Genomic DNA, 25,290 nt, shown 5'->3' on the forward strand with positions numbered 1-25,290 from the left:
ATGCAGCTGGAATCCACAGCTGTGCGTGTTCATGGAGCTTTCATTTTCACCTGCTGGACATCACTACCTGACAAGTTTAACTGTCTTCAGAACATTGCAGAGGCCTTATTGACAGTATTTGGCTCTACATATCTGTGTGAGCAGATTTTCTCTCACATGAGTGTCCTCAGGTAGCCGTCTGAATGCTGGACACTCGTAGACCTGTGTCCCTGAGTGGGAGACCAGAGCTCACATTAACATGTGTATCCCTGTATTAACAAACATGCCATATTGGCTCAGTTTATTTTTCTTATCATTGTTGTGAGGAGACCATAAATAGCATTTGTATTTTCTGTTCTATAGTTCATTTGCTGTTATGGATAAAAAGTGTCTTTTTTTTGTTTCAAAAAGCTGATAACTATTTGCTGATAGCTGCCAACATCTGCAAACAAGTATAATTCTATGAAGTTGTTCTACATAGTGTGTAACTGTTAATATAGAGCGTTATTAAATTTATTGCTAATGCAATCATATGGCACACTGACTTTAAATGGCACTCATCATCAGAAACGTTGCCTACCCCTGTACTAAACACTTTAAGGGCTTTTTTTAAAAAAAATCCAGCTTCACAGACAGAATAAAATTTATGTCAGATTTTTCAGCAGGGCTACATACTGTAAATTGGCTTTATACTGTTTCATGTCCAAGAAGAAGAAGAAACAAAAAGTACAAACAGAAGAAGAGGGGCGTGTCTCAGATGAAAAACTGAAACTCAACCAAGCAGTTGTTTCAGTGTTCACTGGTAGAGCATCTGAGACGTAGGAGAGTATGCCTGGGATGAATCAAATTTGTAGAGGTTGGTGCAACTTATTTTAATCTTTGTAAATACTTCAACATTTATAAATACTGTTGGTTTACAGATCAAATAATTACCAAAGCATCAGAAAAGTGTAATGTATATAATTTTATTCAGAAATTCAGAAAATCTTAATTAGTATTAAACAAAATTGGTGAAAAAGAAGAATTTGTAATGTATTTATCTCTTCTGATATTTTTTACAAAGCCCCATGTCTGTTTGCTACTCGTGGACTGACATGGACTAAAAGTACAGACGTGGGAAGTAATAAAGCAGAATTTTCAGTTGGGCTATCTGTACTTTACTTGAGTATTTATTTTACTGACAACTTCTGACTTTTCCTCCCTATATTTTAAAACAAATATCTTACATTTTCAGACCAGGCTTGCTACTTTTGACACAATTTAGGGGTGTTATTTCAAGCCACGTCCAAACATCAAACCAATTTGAGCCTGGACAGTAACGCATGAAAGGCAATTCTATTTGTGTATTAATCATCAGGAAATGTCGCATAAAAATAGATGAAAGGCGCAGAACATGTACCATACTCAGGGTTTAAAGCGGGTTGAAAGAAAAAAACAAAAAACACCAACCCGCTTTAAACCGGGTTGGTGTTTTTTTTTCTTTTGTTTTCTTAGATGTCCATATGCTGCGGTTGTGCCGGTGTCATGCCAAGGTAGTTATTCCCTACAGAATATATCAGGCTGACCCTGCCACAATCTGTTCCCCCTGTCAAAATCATCGACAAACAGGATCACACATTCTTTCAGCTACAGAAATGTGTTTTACAAAAATAAAAAAAAGACAATCGTTTTCGGCGGGGTCAACTGGATCTGCTCTCCCTGCTCAGCGTGAGCGAGCGAGGGGATCATAAGGGGCTGTTTCTCAATATGCTACTTGTCTGTACTTGCAAAAACACATTTTTGAGCTTGTGGGGACCGCCAAGTTTCATAGCCTAGAGGCAAATTAATTTGTGAAACCTGTCTGCACCTGGTTCTATCACCACGGTTGATAGAACCAGGGATAATGGAGCTATAATGCTCATGGTGTATTGTACTTGAATAAACACAGATTCTAATTAATAGAAAACAGGTTGCAGAACAAATTCTATCAGGGACAACAGTACAGTCTTTCGTTGAGGGGATTGCCAGGCTAAAACTGCGCATAGTACTCTGTCTGCTCAAAAGCTCAGCCATACCCCAGAAACGTCTAGATATTCATAAAAAATATTTATGTATATATCCTCTTGTAGCATACATTTTCAATGACTTTTCCAAACTATGCCTGTAGTGAGAGAAGCTCTGGTGCAGTGACTGACTTGACTTTCAATGTGCAGAGTGCCCTTCAATTAATACATAATGTTTGCTGAAGCCTCATCAGAAATGGTCTCAGTTGAAGGGTGAGGATACACCATCAAGAAGCCATTCTTAAGAAAAGGAAAGGGCTCCATAATTTCCTTTGAGATTAATAAAGTGAAATTGAAAGAAATATCACAAAAACTGGACTGAATATTAGTGGCAACGGGTGTTATTTGAACCAAACATGTCAATATTATAATTTGTTCAATGTCTAAGCCTGTCCATCCTGGTCACTGCAGGCTAAATTTCAATATCTGCTCTTTGTACTTTTAGTTCATGTCCATTTAGGAACAACAGTGATTCTAAGAATTTTGGTAAACAAAGGAAATGAAAGCAAAATCTCTAAGTATAATGTAATTTATTTAACAACCTCCCCAGTGTTTTTTTTATTTCTCTTCACAAGCGCTCTGAATCTTTTTCCACAGTAACCTCTAAGTAGGATTTTAAAAAAAATTAATTTAATTGGATTTCACATTTCCTATAGTGTTTTTCAGTGAGTGTAATGTACATTTTTTTCATCATCAAGTTAATATTGAAATTAACTTGTGATTCATATCTAACGAGCGTTACAGTCAAATGACTAGTACTAATATATCACAAAAAAGTATCTTTAGAATTATCAAACTATTATCTCTCTGACTTTTAATCTTTGGTTTTGTTTATGCTTGCAGAAGCGAGTAAAGAAGGAAAACAAGAATGGATGAAAAGAGTGAAAACAGAATTTCAAAATGGCCCACTTGCATCAAATGCTGTGTTTGGCCTTATTTTGATGGTCCTGGAAAGGTTGGTGGAGACAGAGTTTGAGTGTCCCTGTAAAAAGACGGGCACGAATGGTGGGTTTGTGGCTGCATTCTTCTTTATTCCAATGATTTTGGCCTTTGTGCTGATGGCTTCAGTTCAAGAACCGAAGTGCTCACGTGACAAAGACAATGCAAAGAGAATCTTTCACTGCTGCGTCCCTGCATTTGTGTGGATGATCCTGTTGGTCGTTGATGGCCGCTACATTGCTTGTGCAATGACTGATTGGAAAGGCAGGTATGTAACTGCTGACAAAGCTGCCCCACTGAAGTGGTGTGAACCAGAAAATGGTACCTCATATCAGGATAGACTGAACAAATCTCAGGACTGGTACTTTCACTCTCAGGTAAGTAAAATTTGCGTTTTTTTAAAGTGGTAAGGAAAATTGATATGTAAAATGAAATAATGTGCTCCCTACAAAATGTGGTAATACACCATTTATGACAGGTTTGATTCTAAATGGTTTTTTTTTTCATTCTTTATCTCTGTTCCTTGTTTTAGTGGGTTGGACTTGGCTTGGTCTTGGTCTTTGGCTTGGTCTTCTTGGTCTACCTGATCAGAAAATGCATCATGAAAAAATCTCCTGAACAAGAGCAATCCAATCCTCCTGCACAAAGTCAACCCAGTCTCCATGCTCCTCCAGGTACCTGCTCACTTTAACCTGTATTCAGTAGAAATGATAACAATGATTACTAAAACAATTTACAACCTTTTTGTCTTTAAATGTCATGAATTTCACACACAAAAAGTATTACTGGAATGTTATGATATGATATTAATTGACATTAATTAAGTGACATTGTTGACTGTATCCTGATTGTATATTATTTTTTTAAGTAATAATGAGAAATTATTGTGTTTTATGCTTTGGTTTGCACACATGTGCTGGCAGAAGGGCAGGAGAGAAAGATGATGATGATTCTAAGGGCCCATGAGTAAGAGTCCATTAGTCATTATTATTATGAAAATTAATAACTGATCACCAAAAATAATGTTTGCTTCACAGTGTCCCTCACCTGACCCTGAGCGCTCGACCTGTACCTCTGCAGGAGAAGGAGACAATAGAATAGCTATATTGAAAGTGAAGTCTGTGTTTCAAAAAAGAAAAGTGAGACCGGTGGAAATTACACTCATAGGAAGTCTCCATGAAAGACTTTCCTAGTGTTAGTTTGCTTAATTTCTAATGCAAAATAATGTTTTGTGTTATTTTAGCCAACATGTAATCAGTGCAGACAGACCCTTTGTACATATGTATACTAAAATACTTTTTCCTGCATCTGCCAACCTGCTGCCAAACAGATGAAACTATCCCACTCCGCTACCGCAGTCCTGACACCAACCCCACTGATATGTGAAGAAGCATAGGTGAGTTATTTTATGTCAAACAATGTTTCTAACTGGCAGGAAGCCGCTTGGGAACTTTATTTATTTTTTAATAGTTTTGATAATAATAATAATAATAATAATAATAATAATAATAATAATAATAATACATTATAACCCACACAGAGGATTTTTGGACAAGCGTGTACTGTTTTGCATATATTTAGCACAATTCAGTAAGATGTTTTACGCCATTTAAAAGTTACAAATATTTGTAGTCGGTGTACAGTACTAATCAATGTTCAAAAAAGATATGTAACAAATGGCGTGCACATATCTCATCAAGCTTGCAAAAAATAAAAATAAATCTATTTATCAAAGCAAAATATTGATTTTGGAATATTAAAGTGGTGGGCCCAAAGTGATATATTTTTGTTTCCTTAGGTGTGTCATCCTTCATTCAGTAGCCAAGAGAATATTGGAGGCCAAGAGATAAAAGTCCACGTTTTGAGAGGTGGAGGTGGAAATGGTCAGACGTATATCAACTAGAGATGGCACGATACCACTTTTTTATGTCCGATACCGATACCGATATCATAAATTTGGATATCTGCCGATACCGATATGAATCCGATATAGTGTGTTTTTTAATCAATAAAACGTTTTTTTAATATCTTGCTGCATTTTGTGTAAGTTTATACTCAAGTTTAAATAAATAACTAAAGCTATTCTGTTATACCTGTATGTAAAAAATACACTGCACTATATTTCATAGTTCAGCAACACTGATCAATCTAATAAACTTAAACCTACTCTATCCTCCCTATTCTGGTATTTTAAAGAGTACTTAGCAGAAATATTAAGCAACCTAACTAATAGGGTTGCAAACTCCCAGCAAAAAAAAAAGGGAACCACCCTCCACCTCATGATGCTTAATCGATGTAATCAAATTGAATTTGATGCAGGGGGGGAAATGCACAGAAATAAATTATTTTTCAAGAATAATTAAATAGATTCAACATCTTTCTTCAACAGAATTGCAGACTGCACAGATGGTATCTTCCCAAAGGAAAAAGTAGTATAGCTTACTAGGGTATATTAGACTTAACAGTTACTATATACAGTAATGGACTTCTATATATTTTACATCAGATTAAAACTTTGGGTGTAAGAGTCAGATAATTATTTATTAAAAGCTAGACATTTTAAATGAGAATAAGAAAGAAAAGTATGTCTTTGTGCCCCCTTTTGCCTGTTCATGCCCTATCGGCCCCCCTGGCTAAACTTTGCTAGATCCGCCCCTGCACAGTTACCAGCCGTCAGCTGCGTAGAAAAAGATCCTGGTGTAGAAAGTAATATTAAATAAATTCTAACAACAGCTTATCAAGCTTAAACGTGCTGCTGTTGTTCAGCCGCTGGTTTCCTCTTTTTGGTGAGAAGTGGGCCAAAAACTAAGAAGAGAGACGGACTCGCGACAGAAAAGCCGATCAGCTGATCATTAATCAGTTTCACGATTGAAGTCGCAGCACGAGAGAGAGAGAGAGGCAGTCGCTCCATATATCGGTTGTTAAGCTTAATGTGGGAATGCTTTACAAACATTCAGAGATGAACTTACACACTTGCTTTACTTCTCTCTGGGAAAACTTCCTTGGAGATGAAATGCTGGTTTGCTAGCTAGGCTACAAACACACACAGCCGCTCTATCACGTGACCACACTGCACCAACATGCTACGGTTATGAGCCGAGTTACGCCGTGTAGCAAGTTTTGTGAGGTGCTTTTTTGATATTTAATGGATAAGATTACATTTTTTTATTTCTCTCCGATATCCGATCCAGTAATTTGGGTCAGTATCGGACATAGGTAATATCGGATCGGTCCATCTCTAATATCAACTAGGAAATTGTAATTTTCATCTGCTTAGGATGGTTGTGTTTGGGACTTTAATAAACTTTTACTTACTTTTTTTCTGCAGGATATTGCATCCACACAGCCTTGCTTCCCCTTTTCTCATTTTTTCTATTTGATTAAAGAAATGCAAAGTCTATATGTGTGTTCACAAGTTAAAACTGTCTTTTCATCCTACAAGTTAACAAACTTTTGATAAATCTTTAGATTTAGGTAGCTTAGATGCTGTTGAAGTGCAGACTTTCAGCTTTAATTCAGTGGGTTGAAAAAAAAGATTTGATAAAAGGAACTAAAGGATTTCTTGACACTCTTCATTTCAGAGGCTCAAAAGTAATTGGACAAATTAAATAACTAAAAATAAAATGTTCATTTCTAATACTTAGTTGAAAATGCTTTCCTGGTGTGGAGATACAGAAATCATTTTACTGCTACAATATAACCTGCATCATTAACATTGCATTAATAATATAATCTACAGCATTGATATTGCATTAAAGATGTTTATTAAAGTCACTGGTACCATATTAACCTTTTATTACAGGTGCAACCATAATTATTTTATACACACATTGCATGTTTGTGCTCATTGAGAATGGATGCTCAGTCTATTAAAGAAGGTTTCAAGCTTTGTGAAGCGCTATGTCTTCACAATCGATTGTGTAGGTGACTTGGAGCACAGAAGGATTGCATACACGCTTACAAAACACATATAATCCAGAAACCTGCCAGGCCGAAGGCCTGAAATTCATTTAGCTTCTAGCTGCATTTCAGTTTGCTCAGTAACAGATGACAGAAGACGAGTCAAGAAAAAGGACAAGCCCTCAGGGACCATCTAGGCTTGCAACTTATTGCCATGTATGGAAAAAGGAACTTCTGTGTCTGTTTTTAGAGATTTAAGATGAACCATTTACTGTAATCGATGTATTTGATGTGTAATTGACGCGAAAAGGGGCGTAAACCCTGATGTTATAAAAGCATTTTCAAGTGTATTCTTAGCAGGAGACGTATGCTAATGTGATGCTGTGTACTTCTTCTCCTGCGTGTGTTTTAATAAACTCGTTGTTTGATTGCACTCTTCTGGGCCTCTGTTGGTTTGTTCCATTGCTCAACATTTTTGAATTCGGGACACTGGCAATGACACCTTTATTACACAAGTATGAGGGAGAGCACAACACTAACAAGGAGAAACACCGGGCTTAAATACATTGACAGATAATGAGGAGAATGAGACACAGAAGGAGAGCACAGCTGGGAATAATTAGGCAGGACGAAACAAGGGAAGCAAAACTAGAAACACTGACATGAGACACGGACCATCCATCCATCCATCCATCCATCTTCATCCGCTTTATCCGGGGCCGGGTCGCGGGGGCAGCAGCCTAAGCAAAGAGGCCCAGACCTCCCTCTCCCCAGCCACCTCCTCCAGCTTGTCCGGGGGAACACCAAGGCGTTCCCAGGCCAGCCGAGAGATATAATCTCTCCAGCGTGTCCTGGGTCTGCCCCGGGGCCTCCTCCCGGTGGGACATGCCTGGAACACCTCACCCAGGAGGCGCCCAGGAGGCATCCTTGTCAGATGCCCAAACCACCTCAGCTGGCTCCTTTCGATGTGGAGCAGCAGCGGCTCTACTCTGAGCCCCTCCTGGATGGCCGAACTTCTCACCGTATCTCTAAGGGAGAGGCCAGCCACCCTTCGGAGGAAGCTCATTTCCGCCGCTTGTATCCGCGATCTCGTCCTTTCGGTCACTACCCACAGCTCGTGGCCATAGGTGAGGGTAGGGACGTAGATCGACCGGTAAATTGAGAGCTTCGCTTTTACACTCAGCTCCCTCTTCACCACGACAGACCGGTGCAGCGTCTGCATTACTGCAGCTGCAGCCCCAATCCGTCTGTTGATCTCCGGCTCCCTTCTCCCATCACTCGCGAACAAGACCCTGAGATACTTGAACTCCTCCACTTGGGGCAGGAACTCATCCCCGACCTGGAGTGGGCACTCCACCCTTTTCCGGCTGAGAACCATGGCCTCAGATTTGGAGGTGCTGATCCTCATTCCCGCTGCTTCACACTCGGCTGCGAACCGCTCCAGTGCGAGCTGGAGGCCCTCACCCGATGAAGCCAACAGAACCACATCATCCGCAAAGATCAGAGATGAGATTCTGAGGCCACCAAAGCGAAAGCCCTCCACCACTTGGCTGCGCCTAGAAATCCTGTCCATAAAAATTATGAACAGAACCGGTGACAAAGGGCAGCCCTGGCGGAGCCCATCACCCACCGGGAACGAGTCCGACTTATTGCCGGCAATGCGAACCAAGCTCTTGCAACGGTTGTATAGGGATCGAATGGCCCGTAGCAATGGGCCAGACACCCCATACTCCAGCAACACCTCCCACAGGACACCCCGAGGGACACGGTCGAATGCCTTCTCCAAGTCCACAAAACACATGTAGACTGGTTGGGCAAACTCCCATGCACCCTCAAGTATCCTCGAGAGGATGAAGAGCTGGTCCAGTGTTCCGCGACCAGGACGAAAACCGCATTGTTCCTCCTGCATCCGAGGTTCGACTAGCGGACGAACTCTCCTTTCCAGCACCCTGGCATAGACTTTCCCGGGGAGGCTGAGGAGTGTGATCCCCCTGTAGTTGGAACACACCCTCCGGTCCCCCTTCTTAAAGATGGGGACCACCACCCCGGTCTGCCAATCCACGGGTACTGCCACTGATCTCCACGCAACATTGCAGAGGCGTGTCAACCAGGACAACCCTACAACGTCCAGAGCCTTCAGGAACTCGGGGCGGACCTCATCAACACCAGGGGCTCTGCCACCAAGGAGTTGTTTAACTGCCTCAGTGACCTCGCCCCCGGAAATTGGCGGGTCATTCCCCTCATCCCCAGACTCTGCTTCCTCCTCGGAAGACGCGTCAGTGGGATTAAGGAGGTCCTCGAAGTATTCCTTCCACCGCCTGACAATTTTCTCAGTCGACGTCAGCAGCGCTCCGCCAGCACTATACACAGTGCAGGTAGAGCACCGCTTTCCCCTCCTGAGACGCCTGACGGTTTGCAGAACCTCTTCGAGGCAGTCCGAAAGTCTTTTTCCATGGCCTCTCCGAACTCCTCCCACACCCGAGTTTTTGCTTCAGCCACTGCCCGAGCCACCCTCCGCTTGGCCTGTCGATACCTGTCGGCTGCCTCCGGAGTCCCACAGGCTAACCAAGCCCGATAGGACTCCTTCTTCAGCCTGGTGGCTCTCTTCACCTCTGGTGTCCACCATTTGGTTCGGGGATTACCACCACGGCAGGCACCAACCACCTTGCGGCCGCAGCTCAATGCAGCAGCTTCGGCAATGGAGGCGCTGAACATGGTCCATTCGGACTCAATGTCCCCCGCCTCCCTCGGAATGCTGTTGAAGCTCTGCCGGAGGTGTGCGTTGAAGATCTCACGGACTGGGGCCTCTGCTAGTCGTTCCCAGCACACCCTCACTACGCGTTTAGGTGCACCAGGTCTGTCCAGCGTCCTCCCCTGCCACCTGATCCAACTCACCACCAGGTGGTGATCAGTTGACAGCTCAGCCCCTCTCTTTACCCGAGTGTCCAGAACATATGGTCGCAGGTCTGGTGATACAATTACAAAATCGATCATCGACCTACGGCCTAGAGCGTCCTGGTGCCACGTGCACTTATGGACACTCTTATGTTCGAACAAGGTGTTCGTTATGGCCAAACTGTGATTAGCACAGAAGTCCAATAACAAAGCACCACTCGGGTTCAGATCAGGGAGGCCGTTCCTCCCAATCACGCCCCTCCAGGTCTTGCTGTCGTTACCCACGTGAGCATTGAAGTCTCCCAGCAGGACAACAGAGTCTCCAGGTGGAGCACCTTCCAGCACCTGATAATGATATAACGTCCCTTTAAAAAGACATAGGCCCTTTGAAAAAAAAATTGTCACATGTTAAGTAGCTGAAACCCCTAAACAATCCATCCAATTTCAATGTGGATACCTTCAAATGACAGCTGAGAGTCTACACATTATGTCCACATCTGTTATATAACTATAATTGGAATATGTTTTGGTTAACAGGTAAAAAAAACAAACAACAACAACTTGTGTCCAAATATATATTAACCTAACTGTAAATGGCACTTCAATCTTGATAGATCAAAATGACATAACAGGAAACCAGTGAAAACCAAAATCACAACAAAAATAACAGTTAAATTGAATCACATGCTGATCCTATTTATGTCATAATGTGGCTCATTAATGTGGCTCTCTATGTGACACTAGATCCTGGGGAATCCTATCCTGAATCAAGGGATCCCTTGGACAATCTGTGGCACAATTTGGCAGCATCAAATGCATAAAACAAAAAGTGCCAGAAGCTGTCAAATGGATTCAGGTGTGGGGAAAGTGAGGGCCTGAGATCAATGCTTTCACCATCCGGAAACTACCTACACACTCTGGCTACAAGAGACCTGTACAAGGAAGAACTCAGGGATATGGAATAGAATAGAGTAGAATAGAATAGAATATCTCTTTATTGCATTTTACATGTATAACAAAATTATGGACCAGGACTCATAATGGGTCTGAGGATTTACCAGAAGTTAAGGTACTGTTGGCTGACACACTGAGGTCTGTGCAACCCTTCAAAGATATGTTTTCTCAGACTATCACCGGACCACTTGTAAAACCAGTTATGCTAAAAGAAGCATAACTATCTTCATTTTTCTAAGGAATGCACAAAAATGTTCTTAGAGGCTCTTACATAATTGTAAAATAAAACTAGACTGATTATCAAATTTAACAGCAACAAGGGGCAGGAGAAAAGGGATGTTATTGAAGTCTTAAAAAGAAAATGAAACTAAACCAGTCAGTTATAAAAATGAGTTCAGAGTGCAGAGCATCTAAAAAGAGCCCTGCATTAAAGCACTGACAGGTTGGTGTGATATAGTTTAGTCTTTAAATATGTATTGCTGTTGTGGTTTGTACATCAGTAGCACAGCATAGGAACATGTATATTAAGTTATGTCAACATTCCAAATATAGACTAAATCAAAGTTAACAAAATGATTAAAAAAGAACAAGTTATAGTTCATATCTTTATTATAAGATGTAAGTCTGTATTAATACTTTTAGTCCATGTTGGTTAATGAACAACATTAGTTGCAGGTCTGATTAAATGCTAAACAGAAGCAGAGAAATGGTTCTAATAAAAATGCAACTTAGATTTCCACTGTTGGTTATTATTATTAAAATCAACTTTCTTCTTTCACACTAACTTTCTCAAAATAAAAAGCTTTTTTAGTAGTTGTAGGCTTTTTCACCTCAGTTCATTTGTAAATTCTGAGCAGTACAGTCAGAGCAAAGACATTAAATCATTTGTTTAATCATTTGTTAAAAGATAAATTTGATCTTTTTTCTTCTTTTGCAGATACAAGTAAAGAGATGTCAAAACGCTGGTATTCCACCTTGAGAGAAACAGTTAAAAGTCCTAATGTTTGTCCTAATATGGTTGTCAGTGTGCAGAAAGAACTAGAGGACGAGAAGCTTTATTTTCAGGTTTAGAAGTGCAGACATGAGACGCAGGAAGCAGCCTCGTCGTCAATTTTCCATTGCACACAAGAAACTACAACTTCCTGCCCCAGGGCGGATGTGGCTACAATGTAGCTGCCATCACCATCGTGTGAATGTGTGTGTGAATGTGTGGATGACTGAATGTGTAAAGCGCTTTGAGGTCCTTATTGACTAGTAAAGCGCTGTACAAATTCAGGCCATTTACCATTTCTGTTCTTATAAGTTTAGCAGAACTGCTGACTTTTGCTTTTGTACATGTTGAGGTGTTAAAAGGTCATGCCTAAATGGAGTGACTTGAGATGTCATTGAAAGGTCGCATCCTGTACTGTCTTGATCAGGCTGTGTGCAGGCAGGAATTGGACCCAAACGCAAACTCACGGGAAACAGGACTGAACTCAAACTACAGCTTTATTGCTGACAGAAGGGAAAGGCGATACTGAAACTAAACTGGAAGATTCTAAGGGAACTGAGTCACGAGGAAACACACGGTGGGCCACACAGTTAACTAAGAACGCTGGGTCAAAATGACCCAGGACCATGACATGTACAGGGCAACTGAAAAGTTTGATAAGTAACCATGCCATATATGGTGTCAGGAACACACACGCATATACACACACAGACAAGCTTACACATGCGTGCCTTAAAACGGTCATGTGGTTACCCAAACTGTGTATAACTGCTGTCGATAAACAGAGCAAAAGAGGGAAGTCAGGTTTGAAGTTGTTGCTTGGATGGGCGAGTGGCAACACTGCTCTCCAGGACGTTGTTTCATTGCCAACAAAACCAAAAGAGCTCTGAGTGTGTGTTTGTTGGCAGTGACAGGTTTCTGAGACAGCGAGAGCTGGGAGTTTAGACCTAACAATTATTAAAACGTTAGAGTGATTGCATAGATCTTTTACAAAAGGGGCACATCAGTACATTGTACAGTTATCCAACATTGGTTGCATTTTATTCTCAATTTATATTCACTATATTCACTGAATAAAAATATGATGATAATAGGAAATCATTAATTGTGTTATATGTTTATTAGGTGTATGATCACATGATGTGATGCATGCAAATAGTGTCTTATCTTGTAAGCGTCTTTCTTTTGGAATTTATTATTCTTAATCTCTAAAATAGATGCTTACAGTTGTGATGGATGGTTTTACAAACCACAGACAACAAAATAATGAGTTCATTGTTCTACACAAATCTAAAATTAAATAAAAAGACAAATTGAAAATGTATAGCAGTGCTTTTTCAGTGGTCAACATGATGCATGTGACATTTGCAAACAAACAGTCAACATTATTGGGACTATTTTAAAATTGTAAAACATTGTCTATATGGAAGCAAAGATATGCCTACACCATTGTCTAATATCTTATTCATTTTGAATACTAGAGTTAAGGGCATAGCAACTTTGACTGATAGGTGTACTGCCACAGTCAGCTGTAGCCGACAAGCTGTCACACCAGGTATGTGTATGGTATCCAAATGAAGTAAATCACTGATATAAAGCAAGTATGTACACTGTAAAAATGTTACTTACACATCACACACATCTGCAGATGCTGTGGCTGTGCTTTACATTTGGAGCTGATTTCACCTGCAATTACTCATTTTAACACAAATACATCAAAACTGAAAGACTAGTCATACTCATTATATTTTATTCTTTATTTTATTTTAAATCAGTTGATTAAATAAAAATAAGAGATTTGGAAAGGTGACTATTTATACAGAAATTCACAAGGTAAAAACTCAACAATAAGACAGCAATTCCAAGAGAGGAGACAGTGAGGTGAAAAGACTCAAAATGAAGGAAACACTGACAGAAAAAGTTTGGATTACTGACAAACTTACAGACTTTGTTTTCAGGGTGAGATCCATTCAAACAAAGCCAACATGACTGAAACAGAATCCCAATAAACAAATTAACTGCTAGAGTGGTTCATTTTCATTTAAACTATATTTGAACATAATGAGAAGCAATGACAGGTAGTGCCACCTGGTGGATAGTGGAGGGTATGCATAACCATGAAGACAAAAATGAAAAACCTATATATTTGCAATATATATTTCATAGTATATGTTAGGAATACAAACATTTTCATTAGCCTCCCTATGGAGTATATGTATATATATATATATATATATATATATATATATATATATATATATATATATATATATATATATATATATATATATATATATATATATATATATATATATATATATATACACATATATATAAATTCCCCTCTCACCCCTGTTGGTGGTCTATTCTTGAAGCCCTCTACCAGAGGCCTGGAGGTTTGAGGGTCCTGCACAGTATCTTAGCTGTTCCTAGGACTGCACTCTTCTGGACAGAGACCTCAGGTGTTGTTCCTGGGATCTGCTGGCGCCACTCGCCTAGCTTGGGAGTCCCCGCACCTTGTCCTCCTATTACCACTGGGACAACTGTTACCTTCACCCTCCACATCTCTTCGAGTTCTTTTCCCAGCCCTTGGTATTTTTCCAGCTTCCCGTGTTCTTTCTTCCTGATCTCACCATCATTCGATATCACTACATCTATCACTAAAGCTGTTTTCCTCTACTTATCCACCACTCTTATGTCCGGTTGGCTAGCCATCAGCAGTTTGTCTGTGAGTATCTGGAAGTTCACAGGGGTTGTTAGCTTGGTCATCGACCACCGTAGGATAGTCTGCTGTTATGTGCTGGATCAGGGGCATCTTTACACAGACTGCACCCGGGGTCTTGCCTGCTGTGATAGACTTCAGCCTCTATGGATCTTGTGCTCCAAGCTTGTTCCTGTGCTGCCATGATTAGTGCCTCTGCGCTGTCCTTCAGTCCAGCTTTGTCCAACCAATGGTAGGATTTCTGGATGTCAGCCACTTTCTATATCTGCTGGTGGTAAAAACCGTGCTGGGTCCTGTCATGATGGTATTCTTTTCTGTGCCTCAATCATGCATTGAACTATGTGCCTGTTCATCTTACCTGCTATGATTGTTTGTGCAAACAAACAAGGAGTTTGACTCCAGCTGACTTTGCTCTCTGCATACAAAAATAAACGTTTTAAATAGGCAATTTTAAATAGGAAATATAGAAACAGACATATATACACAAGCAGAAGGTAAATACAAGGAGAAAATAAAAAGTAAGAAAAATACAAGTTACAGAAAGTCTTACGAAATTACAACTAACTACAACTGTGCATGAATGACAGATATGATAATAATAATAATAACTTTATTTATAAATCACCTTTAAACAAAGTGCTGTACAGCTATTTGAAACTAAAAAGATAAATAAAAATAAAAAAACCACAATACAAGTTAAAAACAGGAAGAATTTAAAAACTAGAAGGCATAAAAGTGGAACATAAAGGTGTAAAAGGTCGGCGAGGTATGAAGGTGCCAATCCATTTAAAGCTTTGTAGGTGAGCAGCAGGAGCTTAAAATCTGCTCGAACCTGACAAGGTAGCCAATGAAGAGATCTCCGTACAGGGGCGTGTCAACTTAGAACAACCTGGATTTACCCTAGTTATTAATTTTAATGATTCCCATAACTTTGGGCTTTTTGTCATGGCCCTGGGATCATGTGTTATTTTTTAGTTTAATGAATATTATGAGTTCTATTCGTCTTTCTTGATCGTTTATGGTTGTGTCTATAGTGTAATCTGCTAAAGGGTGCAGCATCGGAAGGGAATAAGCGTCGAAGGCGTTTGGAAAGGGAGGGGGGATGAGTGTGTGCAAATGAGATATGAACTGGCAACAGAGCAGATCAACTCATGAGAAAAATGTTTACTGAGGTCATAGAGCAAAGGAGACCATGGTTGTATAGACTTCACCACAAGAGGACTTCATTTTGCAATCATGAGTCCCCCCCTGCTGGTCATAAGAAGAATAGTGAACCGTCATTTTTATCCCTCAGCCTGGAAAGGCTGATGGGGTATTGTCTAGCAGCATAGATATGCAAGTTTTGTGATGTGACATGGGACTTTGAAAAGGCTCAGGGGCAGCACTGGTGAACGCCAGGATTGGTCTAATAGCCAGCACTGCAAACTGGCTTCACTTTTAAGCTGTGCCCATATTCTATAAACAGTCTATGGGCAAAATGCACTGATGTAGTACTAAACTGTCACACTGTCAGCTAACCTGAATAGAAAGGTGTCTCAATTACTCTAAAAGTTGCACAGAAATATTTGCAGAGGCACAATAACACATATCTTGTAAAAGAATGTTTCTCAACATTAAATATGAAGTGAAACTACAAAGAGAAGAAGAGGGGCGTGTCTCAATATGGTTTAGAAGAAAATCCGGCCAATCATTTCAAAGTGGAGAGCATCTAAAAAGCAGTGGAGTATATCTGGAATGGCTGAAAGGCCAAAAGGTTGGTGTATTTTCATTGACCAGTTTAAAAACCGTTGTTGAATTTCTTGCTACTAAAATTATAACAACTAGAGAAAAAAAATACTTAAGACTGCTTCTCTTCTACTGACCTCAGTATTAGACCCCATTACTGCATTTCATCTATCTTAACCATCTCACTGTACTACATTATTCCAATGGAGCACATTGCTCTCAGACTGTGGGCTTACTTTGTGCTTCCTAGAGTTTCCGAAAGCAAGAATCTTCAGTTCTTCTGTGGAACCAGATTCCTTAGGTTTCCTTTTGATAAAATTTATAGTTACAGCTGAATTAAGTGACTCTGACCACCGATTAGATAGGCTGCTGGAGGACTTTCCATCACGTACTATGCACTTCTTCTCTACTCCCCATGTCTTTATATGCTTGTACTGCATGTTATTCACTCTGCCTCACAGTTTGCATTGTTTCCTTGTCTCTCTGTGTCTCGTTTTTTGTATTTTCTTCCCCCTCGGCCCCCAACTAGTTGTGAAGATGGCTGCTCCTTCCCTGAGCCTGGTTCTGCCAGATTTTCTTCCGAGTAAAGAATTGTTTTTCCTTCCCATCATGGCGAGTGCTGCTCATAAAGGATTGTCTCATTATCTAATATTGCAGGATCTTTGCATTACAACACAAAGAAACTTGAGGTGGCTGTTGTGGCATTATGTTGGTGCCATGGAAACAGAATTTAATTGAGTGTTGGACCCTCCCCTGGTGGACACTGTAAAATATAATACAGCCTCAAAGTATATTGATGAAGAATTCTATTTTATTATTATGGCTGTTTCTTTTACAGTCTGTTATGCATTGTGGGTTTTTGGTTTTTTTTTGGTTTTTTTTGCTAACTCCTTTATACTTATTTCTTAGAACAACTTATTTTCTTTGCTGTGTTTTTGATATGATTGTTTTCATATTTGTAGATAAAATAAAAACCACGTTTTGAACAGTACACATGTCCCCGTTAGTCCTTTGCCTACTCGGCCCCTCACACATCACTGCTTCCTTACAATGATACTGTCTTTTATCAGCATGACTGTCCTGAATTGATGATGAATTAGTGTATTTTTATCACTTTTGTCCTTTTCATTTATTTGTTTTTTAAAGATGTATTTGTATGTGTAGGTTTATTGTGACATTAAATTGAACCTATCAGCCTCTCAGAGGCTTGCTATTTTCTGCCTTACCTTATTTCCATCTGAGGTTCAGAACATTATGCCCCTCTATCTTTCAACAATGAAGTATCATAAAAGGCATTTTGTTGTGTATTACCTTCACGGGCCAGCAGGTGTCTCCAAATCCTCATCAACTTGTTCTGGGTGTCCCAGCTTCTCTTTCAAAACCAACATAGTTTATGGAGAGGTGTAATGCGGGCAAAGAAAAGGGCTCTTCTAATTAGATTTTCCATCAACTAGATCCTTAAATAATGTAATGAGTTTACAGCCTAAGAGTTCAAACACTAAATTTACTCAGCCTTCTGTCTCCAGGCAGCATACAGAGACATTGTTTGAAGACAAATCCAGTCACGTCTCTGCTCTTACTTGATCTTTGATCCAGAGGTAAAGCAAGGCCTGGGCTGCCATCAGCTGACTGTCTTTCTAGAATGATTTTATGAGCAGTAAACTGACACCTTACCGGCAAGAGCGGCCCTCTGGCTATGACTGAGAGTTCAACTCTCTTTAAAGAGACAGGGAGTGCACCACAAAATGTTACTTTAAGTGGATATACTCAATGTCTAATCTGCTCCTTATATATATATATATATATATATATATACCAAACAAGACTCCAAATAGTGTTATTACAGTAGCAAATGTACCTTACTACACTGATAATACAAAATTTACACATATTTGCTCACCACGGCGTCTTTAATTCGCTTTAAGATGAACTGAACACGAAAATGTAAAATCCACATTTGGGGTCATGCTTGGCTTCATATTTGTTTAACAAATCGGCTGAGAGACGACTGTAAAATTAGTCTGGTCTTATCTTTAATAAAAATTACTGGTTTGATAAGACCAGTGATGTTTATTGCCTTTACTCTGGAGGGATTTTTAAAAGAGCAGAACATCACCCGGCTGCAGGAACAAGCTGTCAGCTCCTGACAAACACCATGAAATGAAGAGTCGTTTTTACATGTCTGTACGTTTTCTTTTAATTGATCCTTAACCATCTTGTCTGTAACAACATTCAGCTACCACATTACAGTCAAACACTGATTACAGTAAAAGAAATTAAACCAACTCTGTCCTGCCTGTGAAACCAGGTAAATAACATCTTTCTTCAGTCCAGATGGTGCCCACAATAGTTTCCCTACATTATAAAGTCACTCCACAATATTAGCTCGTGATGCTCGCATGCCAGCTGATTTCACTGTACCTCCGCATGGTGGTGGGTTTCAAGGCATCAATGTAATATTTATACAACCCCACAATTATTGGCTGTAAGGAGGCAGATAAATACATCACCTTTAGCAAGAAATCTTTAAAAACTTCAAAGGAGCCTGATGACAGGCAGGGGGTAAAAACAGGAGCTCAGAGGGGCGGTTTCAGGAGTGTTAACAAAAGCAGTATTTCCCAAATTCAGTCCACAACAAACTAAGAGCATTCACAGCAGGCAGAAGTCTTTAATCATATCTGTGCAAAGGTCAGACTCTCACAACTTGAATATGAATGCTGAGGGCAGATTCAAAATCAGCACCAGTTCCCACCAAAACTCCACACAGGCTTCATTGCCGTTCCACTTTCATGTAGCTGATATTAGATGAATTTTATTATTCATCGTTTTGAAAATAAAGTATATGGTGATAGCTCTGTTAGTCGAAAATACCAGACACGTTGTCATGGAAAAGAATGAGACGACCCATCCTCCCAAGAGATTTTTTTTAAATAATGTGATTAGTATGTACTCGTACAGACTCAACGAAAACAGGACTCTGGTTTTATGTTTGGTCACTTGAACAGCTGCTCAAAACTCATCTGACCTTAACAGGAAGTGAAACTTACAGCAAACGCCAGTTTGAGAATATACATTAACCGTCTGTCCAAATGGCCAAACATAAAACCATATTTAATGTGTAATGGCAGAAAAAAACATTAAAATTACATTAAATATTGTGATCTCGGTGATCTTCTCATGACGTTGCTGACTTGAGGTATGCAATGAGGTCTTGGCGCTCTCCCTTCTTTTTGATGCCAGCAAAGATCATTTTGGTTCCAGGAATGTACTTCTTGGGGTTCTCCAGGTACTCCATCAAAGTGTCCTCACCCCAAATGATACCTGAGGGAAAATGGTCATCAATGAGTCAAGTAGCAAGCAGGTGACGCAAAGTATGAGTGACCAGTTTAATGTGCGGCTTTAAAGAGGCCACATTAATAAAAAGCATTTAGCTTGTATACAATCTTTAAGAAAAAAAAAGGAATTAAGGAATTAAAGCTGCCATTTATATAAGTCTAGTTTAGACTCAAAACGAATTAACTGAGGTGAAAATAAATGTCACCTAACACTTCCCACTCATTTGCCTGCTTCTTCTGAATGAATCACACTAGATTTGTTACAACTCTAAACAGTCTTGTAGCAATTGAATAGTTTATTGTACAAACTGTTTGTGTACTCCAAATATTTAAGTATCTGATGGCTTGTCAGATGACATACTGCTTAGTGTCAGCAGCCTGCGATGTCAAAACAGTCACACTGAGACAATAGCGGAAATTTGAAAGATCCGTCCTTTTGTCCTTGAAAACACCCATAACCTTTAAGAGTACTTCTCTCAAGCGCTTACTGTTGCTAAGCTACGAGAACACGTCTTTATCGCATCTACCATTATCTTGACTGATATCACACACCTGCCCCTTCTTGAGTTTGAAGTTGGGAGGGGAAAGTTAGAGAAGGAAGGAAAAGCACCACAGAGGGGCAGTTTGACACAAAGGACTTTGAGCGTGTTGGCCCCCAGCTTCAGCAGGATTTATAGAGAAAACAAATGGCGAGGATGCTAAAAATCGCAGGGATCTTTAGGCCTGTGTGCACAGTGAAAGTGTCATGAGACCTTTTATGAAACCTAAAATGACTTTGTCAAGTAATCCAACACCATTATAGTCAATGTGCACTGCATAACATAACGACCTCAGCAGGTTATGTTGTTTTGGGTTTTTTTCCCATCAGAGCATCCAAGGCAGTGGCAAGAAAGATGTGGCACTCCTCCAAAAAGGGCCACAGGAGATCATTTTATTAACTTCACTTCAAGAGTGAGAAAGACCAGAGATACACCTGCAGGTACAAACTGTGTGTGATTTGAGCTGAAAACCTGCAAGCCTCAAAATGTGAAAACAGAGGAGGATATGAGACTTTTAAAGCCCTAAAGAAAAAAAATAAGCTTGACTATTTTTAATATAGATGCTTAACTGGGAATCCTTTGCCTTATTAAAAATAATAAAATGGTTTTAAAAAAAGACAGAAAAAATCTTTAGCTTGTAAGCTACTGAGACAACATATAAACACGAAATAGCCCTTTAAAGACTTCTGAATAAAAAAAGCAAACAAACATTTGTGAACATAGAGGTTTAGATGCAAGTCCTTTGTCTACACACTTAGTCAAGCGAGGCACTTTACAGAGAAAGTCCCCGAAAATCAATTTAAAAACCTTTATAATAACTTAGATTTCAGACAATGCCAATCTCCCTTCTTTGGTGATCTATATCCAGCATACAAAGGTATTTATAATCTACTCAGAGACCCAGTGAACTGACCTTTGCTCTTGTTGGCGTCTGTGTAAGTGAAGCCTTCTGCCTGTCCCGTCTTCCGTCCGAACAGACCCCAGAGGTTGGGGCCCACCTTATGCTTGCCACCCTGCTCTACTGTGTGGCACTGAGCACACTTCTGGACAAAAACCTTCTTTCCCTTTTCAACGTCTCCCATAGTTGACTGGAGAAACAGAGCCAACAGGAAAAAGAACAGAATGAGATGAAAATGCAGTTTAAAAAGTAAAAGTATACAGAATTATGAAGGGCTCTTTAAATACACCAGACTGTCTTCTATTCATAGCCCAGTTAGGAAACTTAAAGCTCTAATTTGACCCCAGCGCCATTTTGTGAAGGTCACTTAAGGAGACAACTCCATAACTTTTACCATTTCTTTATCGTCGGCTCTAACTTTACAGTGCATTCAGGTAAGTGATTTCATTGCCCTGTGCGCTGGTACGACGCCGAGATTACCCGGAAAGCTGACAGAAGCAGCGCAGGAAACCGAAACTACACCGCCCTTAAAACACGTTGGGCAAGCCACGAAGGGCCTCAGCTCGAGTTACTCCAGGGGGGACAGGTTGCCAGGTTTGGCGAGTAAAGGAGGACCTTTTTAATGATCTTGCGCCATGAGGCAAAAGGTTTACCGATGGGAGCCACGGTTAATGTGCTTAGCGGAAAACGTGCTGTAATTACTAGAGCACCCGTGGCAGAGATCCGACCGGTGTTTCTGCCATAAAGTCGCTTCTACTTTGAGTTTCGAGGTTAAAAATGATAGTCTATCATCACTGGGGGAAACATTTTAGTGCAACACCACTAACATGACCCCCGGTCCCCCAAAATCCTTCTACCGCCCCCTTTTCGTTAAAACTACCTACAAATCAACATTTTAGTTATCAGCTATCATTAAACGGCTAGTATTTTAGTAATTACATAACATAACGGCTAATTTTCTCATTCTAGTTCTTAAGAGACGAACCGCACCACATCGTTTTCCGCGTAGCCTCCAACATGGCGGCAGCCGGCTGAATGGCATCTCCCTCACGTAATATCAAGGGCATACACCCTTTACAACAAGTATCAACGTGTATTCGCGGTCTACGTGGCATTTTCGCCTGATTTTGACGCTTCGAATCGCTGACTCAAGCTCAGCCTGAACTCAGCTTGGGCCGACCATCGTGCTAGTAGTACGATAAGCCGGGTATGGGTCGCCCACCGGGGCTGTCAAGGATGCTTCAATGTCGGCGTACGGAAATTGCACTTCAAAGCTGCTGTGTTGCCCAAATGTTTTCCCAAATCACACAAGAGCCCAAGTAAAATGGCTATAACGTTTAAATTACCTTATTATTCCCCCATAACGGATTACGCAATGAGAACACAGCCGGGCTATTCACCAACGTGTGCGCTAACTCCCGCTACATGCTACTGTTGCGACTCATATCCTGTTACTTATGATATAACCTCAATTCCCCTGTAAATACATTTATAAAGTATGAAATTTTACCTTTTTATGAGAAGATGTCGGGTTAAAAATACTCTACTGTAGGTAAGTAACCGTCTCAGCCTCGGCCGACAAGCGGTTTGTGACGGTCGCAAAGAAGGTCACTTCACTTTAAAGGCACCGGCTTTCGACGTCATCACAGCCAATCACGTGCCGCGAGATTACCGCTTAACCATTACGTGTCGTGTAGTATCATTTCTATATGTTTTTTTGTTTTCAGTTTTATTTGTCATATGCAAGTTAGCACAAGGTCAACATCGCAATGAAATGTATTTGACGAGCAGAAGAAAGTCACTCAGCAGAAAGTTACAGTAGAAGAAAAATAAATAAATAAAAAATAAATAGAAAAATAGAAAACAGCAAAATATCAATATGTATCCTCATCCATGTCATAGCTTTACTTTTATATAAAGAAGTCGTTTACTTTTTTATGAAAAAAATACAATTTAAACACAGAAAACACTAATATCGTGTCTATATGTGAGGTTTTACCAAGAACGCAGCAAGTCTTGTTATGTGTGTACACGCGAGGCGACGAGGCTGAGAGCAAGAAAACGAAAGGGAGTTTTAGCACAGGTCCCAAGAATCTTGTCGCATTTCCTCCAGAGCCTTTATGGGGCAAACTGAACCTGCTTTTATGGAGAAGTTTCGTGAAGGATTTTGGCAACCGAAAGTACTCCACGTTTAACTTACCAAAGATAGCCTTTTAATTTAACAAAACTGACACGTAATTTAATAAGTCACTCAATGATCGTACACACTTAGGTACATGTACTCTCCACAAACCAATTACGAATAGAAAATGTGCGCATAATGTTTACAAATTATTAAATAAATTATATTTTCTTCTTTTTATGTCTTCTACTTATCTGTAGTTTCTTACATTGCCTTTTGCACTCTACATCCTTATCCCAAAATGAACCCTCACTCGCGAAGTGCTTAAATGATATTTATATTAAACATGAAAGACAAAAGAAAATGGAAAAAAAAATAAAAAGGTTAAGTGGTAACCCTTGAGTGTTTTCTCAAGGTGACCCTATGTGTCCCCAGGATAGTAAAAAAGACTTGTTTTATTAAACACAAAGAAATATAGCGATCAACATTCACAACATGTGAAACTGGAATACTATTATGACAGAAAGCGGCTAAAAAATTTAAACGTTTGTGCTCAGAAGGGTCATTCAGCACGTGACCTGTAAGCACCTAAAAATACACCTAGACACCAGCGATCGCACGCGCGCGCACACACATGCAAACTAGGATGCTTTCAAAAATAATAATCTACCTGTGCAGCACATCATATTTTAACAGCACGTGTTTTATTTAAAAATCATGGTCTGACATTATAGATATACTCCCACAACTTTTCTGGTCGCCTGTCCCCAGCACGAATGTGACTAACTCTATCATCTGTAACGAAGGGCTAGCTCCCTCTTATTTCTTTAAACAAACACACACAGAGGCAGACAGAAAGAGCTCAGGTAACTATTTCACAGCTGATCCCTGATGAGTGTAATCTTGTGTCAGGTATTTATAGAACACGATTAATAGGATTAATAAACCATCAGGGGTTCTCGTTTGGTGATAAGTCCCATTGCTCATGTTAATTAACGTGTTAGTTACAAAACCTCTCTGCAGCATCTTTTCGTAAGACCAGGGTATTTTGTAACACCTGCATTTCTCCTTCCCGTGCTGCAGAGGGCAGTAAACGCAAAAACGTGTCGTCAGCACCGCAGATGCATTTAAAACTGTCGGAATTTCTACAATTAATTCTCTAAAGTTCTCATTTGACAGCGAACAAAGCAATTCACTGTCTAAAGATTTAAAGATTTAAAACAAAAGTACTAAAACAAGATTTAATCTCATGCCTTATAAGCATTCTCTATACACGATTTAATTTCATTGCTTCTCTGATTCATAACGTTTTCAAATGCTTGCAAATGGCTACTACAAGCGGTAAGTCGTGATTTTTTTTAAGTCTCAATCTAAATAATGTTAATGAAGGAATTTACTTTTCCAAAAGTTTTTTTTTAAACACGTAGATAACAAGAGCGTTATAATTTACTTAAAAATTGCCGCGGAGCACATGAAGGCAGCACTAACAACTGCAAGCAACGCTGCTGTGTTTACTAGTGATGGGATTTCCGGATCTTTTTAGAGAACCGGCTCTTTTGGCTCGCCTCACTAAAAAGAACCGGCTCTTTCGGCTCCAAACCGACTCTTCAGCTTGTTTTGTTGCTTTAATTAATTTATTATTAACAATAATATAAAATTATGCACAAAAGGAATTACTAATGTAAAAAAAAGTGGTTTTATTTATATATGTTTATATATAAATATATACAGTGGCCCCTAGAGACAAAACACGTACAAACTCCAAAACACATTTCTAGCTTTAACTGAACTTCCAAAACAGAGCTACCTAGATAGGGATGGGTATTGATAAGATTTTCACGATTCCGATTCCATTTTCGATTCTGTTTAACGATTCGATTCTTTATCGATTCTCTTATCGATTCTTTTTTTAAAAAAAGGAGAACACTACGGTCTAATAGCTTAGAACTTTGTTTTATATCTTCTCTTTGAACAAGATAGAAATTTAGGAGTAACATAGCCTTACAAACCCAACAGTGAGATCTTAAGAGATCCACAGCCTACAGCTCTTCAATGGGGTGTCACTGGGCCCCCAGGAAAAAAAAATTGTAAATGTAAAATAATAAAATAAATATTCTTCTGTAGCAATAACAAAGTATAACATAAATTATTCAGTAGCAATTACACAAGAATATCCAGTAATGTCCCTGCCTACAATTAAACACATTCACTTACTGAAAATCATCTGCTGTGGCAAATGGGTGCAAGCC

General features: G+C 39.8%; 2 protein-coding genes across 3 annotated transcripts; one reads left to right on the forward strand and one right to left on the reverse strand.

Annotated features, from left to right (window-relative positions):
• The first annotated feature begins 627 nt into the window (after positions 1–627).
• Positions 628–12,226, forward strand: LOC146505763 (uncharacterized). The gene is made up of 5 exons (XM_085182944.1): positions 628–835; positions 2,865–3,337; positions 3,493–3,634; positions 4,291–4,356; positions 4,759–12,226. Exons 1-4 carry the CDS (start codon positions 808–810, stop codon positions 4,344–4,346), a joined length of 699 nt encoding a protein of 232 aa, XP_085039070.1. The 5' UTR covers positions 628–807; the 3' UTR covers positions 4,347–4,356; positions 4,759–12,226.
• A 6,092-nt stretch (positions 12,227–18,318) lies between these two features.
• On the reverse strand, positions 18,319–22,580 carry LOC146505764 (cytochrome c). Of its 2 annotated transcripts, none has more exons than XM_085182952.1 (3): positions 22,430–22,580; positions 20,935–21,109; positions 18,319–19,468 (listed from the first exon to the last, which is right to left on the reverse strand). In XM_085182952.1, exons 2-3 carry the CDS (start codon positions 21,101–21,103, stop codon positions 19,323–19,325), a joined length of 315 nt encoding a protein of 104 aa, XP_085039078.1. In that variant the 5' UTR covers positions 21,104–21,109; positions 22,430–22,580; the 3' UTR covers positions 18,319–19,322. The 2 variants fall into 2 exon arrangements, with proteins under 2 accessions (XP_085039078.1, XP_085039076.1); XM_085182950.1 differs by lacking the exon at positions 22,430–22,580 and adding an exon at positions 21,314–22,380.
• Positions 22,581–25,290: the final 2,710 nt, after the last annotated feature.

Source organism: Neolamprologus multifasciatus, chromosome 13 (assembly GCF_963576455.1).
Source record: "Neolamprologus multifasciatus chromosome 13, fNeoMul1.2, whole genome shotgun sequence".
NCBI lineage: Eukaryota > Metazoa > Chordata > Actinopteri > Cichliformes > Cichlidae > Neolamprologus > Neolamprologus multifasciatus.